Consider the following 6,180-nt stretch of genomic DNA (forward strand, 5'->3'; position numbering starts at 1 on the left):
CCCCCCCCCTCCTCCTTCACAATCGGCCGCGCCTACCCGGACCTATGCGTCATGGCACACACACACAGCTTCTCAGGAGCCCGAATCCTGCGCAACGGGGCAGTAAGCAGCGCTAAAAGCACCCGCTGGTCGCGATACACGAGAGAGAAAGAGAGAGAGAGAGAAAGACATTTCCGGCGGCTACTCACATGGTGCCCTTGGGGACGGTCATGTTGAGGTTCTGCAGCACGTGGTTCGGGTTCTTGTTGGAGCCGTAGTGCTTGAAGGCGTGCCGGACGCACACGGCCTGCTGCCGCCGCGTCCACACCGAGCTCTGCTGCGTGACGAGGCGCCGCCCATTGCCCACGTCGCGGCCGGCCTCCTTCTCCACGTCCACCGTCGTCGGGCTGGTGCTCACCACGGTCTCGGGGCCGCCGCGCTCCGCGAGACTGTTGGCTTCTCTGCAAAACGAAAAGGGCAAAGGGTCAGAACAAAGGGGTCAGGGGGCAAAATACAGTGCTGGACCTGAAAGTTTTGAAAAGGAGGCAACACAACGCAATGACGGCGATCAGCGCGCTTGTTATGGGCAATGGTGGTATGCGTTCAACTCAACACTTGCAAGTGTTGAACCTCAGTTACACACTCGAGTTGAATTCTTGATACACGTGACAGTGCGCGGGCCACGCCCGCCCGAGCCCGTCCGAGAGCCAGACAGACGGTGTACGACTCTCGTTGCAGGTCGGGGTGGGGAGGGCGGGGGCCTTGACCCCCCTGCCTGACTGCATCGCACCCTGCGGCAAGCGCGCACATTGTGTCGTTGAAGCCGCAGAGTTCCAGCGGGAGCGATAATAAAAGAGAAAAAACGCCTTATGCACCGACGTGTATTAGCAGAAATGATGATGATGACGCTGACGACACCTCGGGGCCATGTAATTGTGCGACCCCGCCATGCTGATAGTGACACGGGGTTTTCCCGTCCATCGAGAAAAGTCATTTCAGGGGGCACGGTCACACAACTCCGCCTTACACACACTGGGCAAAAACAAAAGTGCTAACTCCTACCTTTAAAAGGCACTAAGGGTTTAGTGCCGTTACAAAGGCCTTTACTAAAAGTCCAAGGGCACTAATTTTCAGCACCTTTTGGGCTGTTTAGTGTCTTTGAAGGGCACTAAACTGAAAATGTGTTAGGTGCCCCAGGAAAGGCACGACTTTAGCACCTTTGTTTTACCAGTGCAGCTACTCGCGGGGTCTGCGCCTACTAACCATAATGCGCCGAAATGATAGTAGAACCTACTATCATGGCGCCGCGCATGAAAGCTCCACACATTTTTCGAACCCTTCTCCTCTCTCCTCCCCCACCCCTTCGCGGGATGCTTGCCCTATCGCAAACGCCGGCCAACGCCGGCCAACGCCTGCGCGGGTACACAGTTACGGCAGTACTGCATGCAGTAGGCTAACTAACGGAGGCGGACATAACGCTCTAGCGGGCGCAACAAATGTGTGAATAATGTCGCGCACCTGTAGGCGTATGCGAATGCCAATTCACACGCACTTGGTCTACTAAAGGAGTAATCTTTCCTTGTAGTTTTGCAACTCTTAAGTGTTTATGAATAGAACTTCACACGCCTACAAGTGTGCGGCATTCCTACAACCGGCTTTCCCGTGCATTTTAAAATTGAAAAAAATGTTTAGCGTCGGGTTCGGAAAAGTACCAGGCGGCTGAGAAAAAAAACGCGTTGGGTTTTGCACATTAGTACTCTGAAATTAATGTACAATGATATCGGCGGATTGCGTACTTGTTTGGGTTTGAGGCGCCCTTGTTCAATGGGCTAAGCCACCAAACCACACCAATACAGTTCCAACATCCGCGGCGTGGGTCTTCTTGGCCTTCACTTAGGTAAAACCCATCACGTTAAGAAACGTACAACACACGTCACACAACCGTCACACACACAGTTTGAGATGGTGCGCTGCGCACGTCACCGCGTGACAGCACAGGTGCAACAGAAATACGACGCGGGAAACAACGCGGAAGGCGAGAGGGTGAGTGCGACCCCGGCCCGGCGTGGCGTGGGAGTGACCCCGCGCCCCGGCAGGCACGAGCTCCTCCGCGTGACGAGCCGTGACGGCGTGTCACACTCGGCCGCTAGTCACGGCTCGTTGGCGGCGCAGCGTCTATGGCTGGAGCGGGCAGCCGTGACAGAAAATAAAATCGCTCAGATTTCGCGCAGCATTGCTTGCGAACCCTGTCTGGTCCAGCGCATAGCGGTAGCGAGCCGCCAGCGAGTTCCAAGCCGGCCACCAGACGGGTATTTCATCAAGTCAACCGTTCAAGAATGTTTACACGCCAGAAAAAAAATTAAATGACCCAGGAAATAATTGATGTTTGGTGAAGCAGATGACAGCGAAACTAGGTCGCTGACGGGAGATTCTCGCGCGCCTAGGTTATTCACGGCAAGCGCTCGCACTACTATTTCTGCTGCCGTTGGGGGTCCCTCCGTCTGCTGATGCGGCGCGGGGCGGGGCGGGGCGTGTCGCAATCCATGGACATCATCAGCAGGGCCGGAGGGCCCGCGCACAGCGGGGCGGGGGTGGGAACGAGCCCACGAAATTGTGTTGCGAACCGAAACATGGAAAAGGGATAAGGTATGCAGCACACTGACGGCGCGCAGGGTAACACGCCCGGCGATTGTCTGCCAGTAGGAAATGATCAGCGCAGCGCACAGTAAGGCATATTGCAGACAGACCGTGGGCATGCTTGGGGCGGGGTTGGAGCGGGGATGGAACGAGGGTGGAGCGGGGATTGAGCGGGGCTGCAGCACCGGGAAAAACAATATCCTTGTAAATTTACAACATTTTCAGAAATTTTGATTTACAAAAAAAGATGAAAATTTACGATTGTCCATTCTTGCTCGTCAATAAATTCCAAGTCGATAGGAAGTGATTGTAATTTTACAACTTGGAATTGTAATTTTACAATACACATCAATTATCTTGTAAACCCTCCAACTATTTTTCACTGTGGCAGCGGGCTGTTTGCACTTTCGCTGCGCAATGGCCGGTCCTCGCCATTACGCCACGGCGGCTGGACGCGGTGCGGTGCGACGCGGCGCTGTCGCGAAGTGCTTCATCAGCCTAGCACGTCTTTAAATTTAGTCTCATTTTACTTTCATAACAATACAGTAACTTCACAATAACTCCTTTTTGTGGTGTGGTGGAATGCGCCCAGTCGCGCGCCCCTTTACCGCTCGGAGAAAGAGCGATACATGGAGTCAGATCGGACCGTGATGGGGCACATATGGAGCACCTGAGTCAGCACGATGCCGGCCGCTGACACGTAAACACTCCCCCCCACCCCTCCCTCCTCGCCCAACCTCAGCAGCGGCACACGGTGCCGCAGCCACACCGACTTCAGTCACACTGGAAGTTCGCCAGCTGATGTCTTGCTCTAACGCGCGCTCAGACTATGAGCAACGTCACGCTGGAAAGACGAAGTATAGGAATGTCGTACACTTGCAGTTGTACAAATCTTAATTCGCACCCTTAAGGACACAAATTCTCGAAAATTCGCACATTCACTGGTCTGAGTGCGCGCTCTGGAAACCTAAGAGTGTGGACTTGAATACAGTACCTCCTACACACCTACATGTAATACAGGAGGTCATGTGTACTTCGCAAGTATGCAGGAGGTAGTGTGTACTTAGTCAGGTACACACTAAAACCTCCATACATTTATGCAGGAGATTTAGTGTGTACTTGACTAAGTACACACTACCTCCACTACCTTCTGCATACTTGACCAAGTACACACTACACCTTGCATACATTCCAAGCACACAGGGCCTCCCGCATACCAGGTGTTTCCTAAAAGACACAGGGCGGGTGGGTTTGCCTACCCAGAGGGCTATGGCGCCTTACCGGTAGAGTGGGTAGGCAAACCCGCCCGAAACTGTGTCTTTTATGAAACATCTGGTACATATATAGGTATGCAGCAGGAGGTACTGCATTCAAGTACGCACTTGGGTTGCCAGAGCGAATGGAAATTCACTAACCTAGAAGTGAGCGAAATTGATACACCTGGCTTTTTAGTGCACTAATCTTCTAATGACAAAATTTGATTTATGACGCATATCAAGACATGGAACCCCATTTCTGTACATGAATACGTCCGGGAGAAGCTGTTTCTTTTTGTGTGATCTTGAGGAAAATGAACTATAATTATTCGACGCTAGTTATGGGTAGAACGACGACCGGCACGAATGAGAAACAACCAAATTGAGCCCACTCGCAGGAGCTGAAGAACCAGGCCGCACTCTGACCCAAAGCCAGCCGGCATTCTCAGGACGTCTACGTCGATGAGCGCGTCCCCGATGTTTTAACTGCTGCAAGTGGACACAATCGCCGAGCCAGAATTTTAGTAACGTTGGTGATTTGGAGCCTCAAAAGCTGTTTGTCTACAAACCACGCCGTCTATTTGCTTTTTGTGCCCCAGTTGGCGAGGCGTGACCATTGCATTCGCACATCATCTAGCCTACGGCTCGACCTGAAAGCGAGGGGGCAACCACTTCGATTGAGGATGTACACAGGATTACGTGACTACAGGGATTACACTTGAATTTTGAGTGATTACACGTGAATTTTGTTAAATTTTAGGCACTAAAACAATCAAATTTGGACAATAAGGTAAAATTTAGTGATAATGTTTTAAAATTTGGTGAAGGATTACACGGAATAGACAAGGATTACGTAGGGATTACACCCTCATCTGAACACAGGATTACACGAGTGGTGGCCCCCTCGCCTGAAAGTGCACGCGTCTCCAGTCACCGGTGCGTCGTGGGTCCATTTAGGTCATTAGAAAGAGTTCTGGCAATTTCGCACAACGGACAGTGAAACCGCTTCACCTGGTTCCTATAAGAAACATTTTTTCAGATTTAAGTAAGTTACCTGAATGATCTATTTCAGATATAGCCGTTTTTTGGGGGGGCTATATTTGGGTAGCACCTGGAGATGGCTCCCAAGAGGCCCAAGCCAAAGGCCCATAGCTGCGAGCAGCAGGGGCTCTCTAATACGAGCAGGACAGTAGTTTTCAGGAAGGAATAGGTTACCCCACACTCAGAAAACCGTTTGATCCGCTCAACAAAAACGGGGTCCAAGAAAATTTTATTTGAGTGAGACAAATTTTAGTCGCTCTGATCACGTTATTTCATGCTGATAAAGGTGTGATCGGGTGTGATCGACCTGATCATATTTTGTTTAGAATTCTTGATCAAATGTGTAGTTGGCAAGGTAGTAAATTTTCATTGATTCAACACTTTTTTTGTTATTAGGACAAAACGCTTTTCTCAGTGCAATATGACCAAAAGATAACTCCTAAAGGTACTTGAAAATAGTCATATTGAGGTTACCTGAATCTAAAAATGGTTCCTGAAAACCAGGTAAGTGGGTTCACCGAGTGAGAGCTCTCATGGAGCCATCCATATCAGAGCTTCAGTGGGGCTATGGGTGTTCCCCTCGGTGTTCCCTCCCTGGGGTGCCAGAGGGTCCCTAGCGGCCAGGGCCCAAGCCCAGGGCCCTCCCCCGCGGCTCGCCACGGCTCGTTACGGGCCAGCCTGCCAGCCAGACCCAGCCCATTGCATCACCGGCCGTCTGTGTGCATACCGCGAAGTGGAGAGGCCAGCCCGAGGGCCAGAGAGAAGCGCCAGGAGGCCCCGCCTCTCTGCCAGTGCAGTGTGAACAAAAATAATGCGTCTGATTCCGCGTGCTTCGATTTCACACCTCGGCAGCGCTTCAATGTCACGGTCGCGCACGACAGGGAAGTGAGAGTGCGGATGACAAAGGATAAGGAAGAAAAACAAAGGTACAACCGTGGTAATTTAATCGAATTCTCTTTTACAAGCCAGATATGGATGGAAAAAACAGACTTGCAAAAGAAAGAATTCGAGAGAACGCCACACTGCTTATACAAAGCAGCCGCATAGGATGGGAAAGAAGAAATTGCGACCGACACGCGAATTGGCATTAATGCTGTCATGTCTTTTGATTGTAGGTTCTCCACCGTGAAAAAAAATCACGATTTACCAGAAAACTTTCAATGAACAATTTAAATTGTCAAATTTTACTTGTTTTTTCCTGAAACAATTTATTACTTTGACTTTTGACGGGCAAAAATGAGCAGTGGTACAGTTGAAAAGAACAAAA

At 50.9% G+C, this 6,180-nt stretch overlaps 1 protein-coding gene across 1 annotated transcript in view; it reads right to left on the reverse strand.

Annotated features, from left to right (window-relative positions):
• Positions 1–6,180, reverse strand: part of LOC127750307 (ABC transporter G family member 20-like) — a gene marked incomplete in the record, with an annotated part of 56,099 nt that overhangs the window by 10,382 nt on the left and 39,537 nt on the right. The window contains 1 exon segment of the mRNA XM_052271599.1: positions 189–440. Within this exon segment, the coding sequence (XP_052127559.1) occupies positions 189–440 (252 nt within the window).

The sequence above is a fragment of the Frankliniella occidentalis genome, unplaced genomic scaffold, assembly GCF_000697945.3.
Source record: "Frankliniella occidentalis isolate FOCC.00 unplaced genomic scaffold, Focc_3.1 Scaffold167, whole genome shotgun sequence".
Classification (NCBI taxonomy): Eukaryota; Metazoa; Arthropoda; class Insecta; order Thysanoptera; family Thripidae; genus Frankliniella; species Frankliniella occidentalis.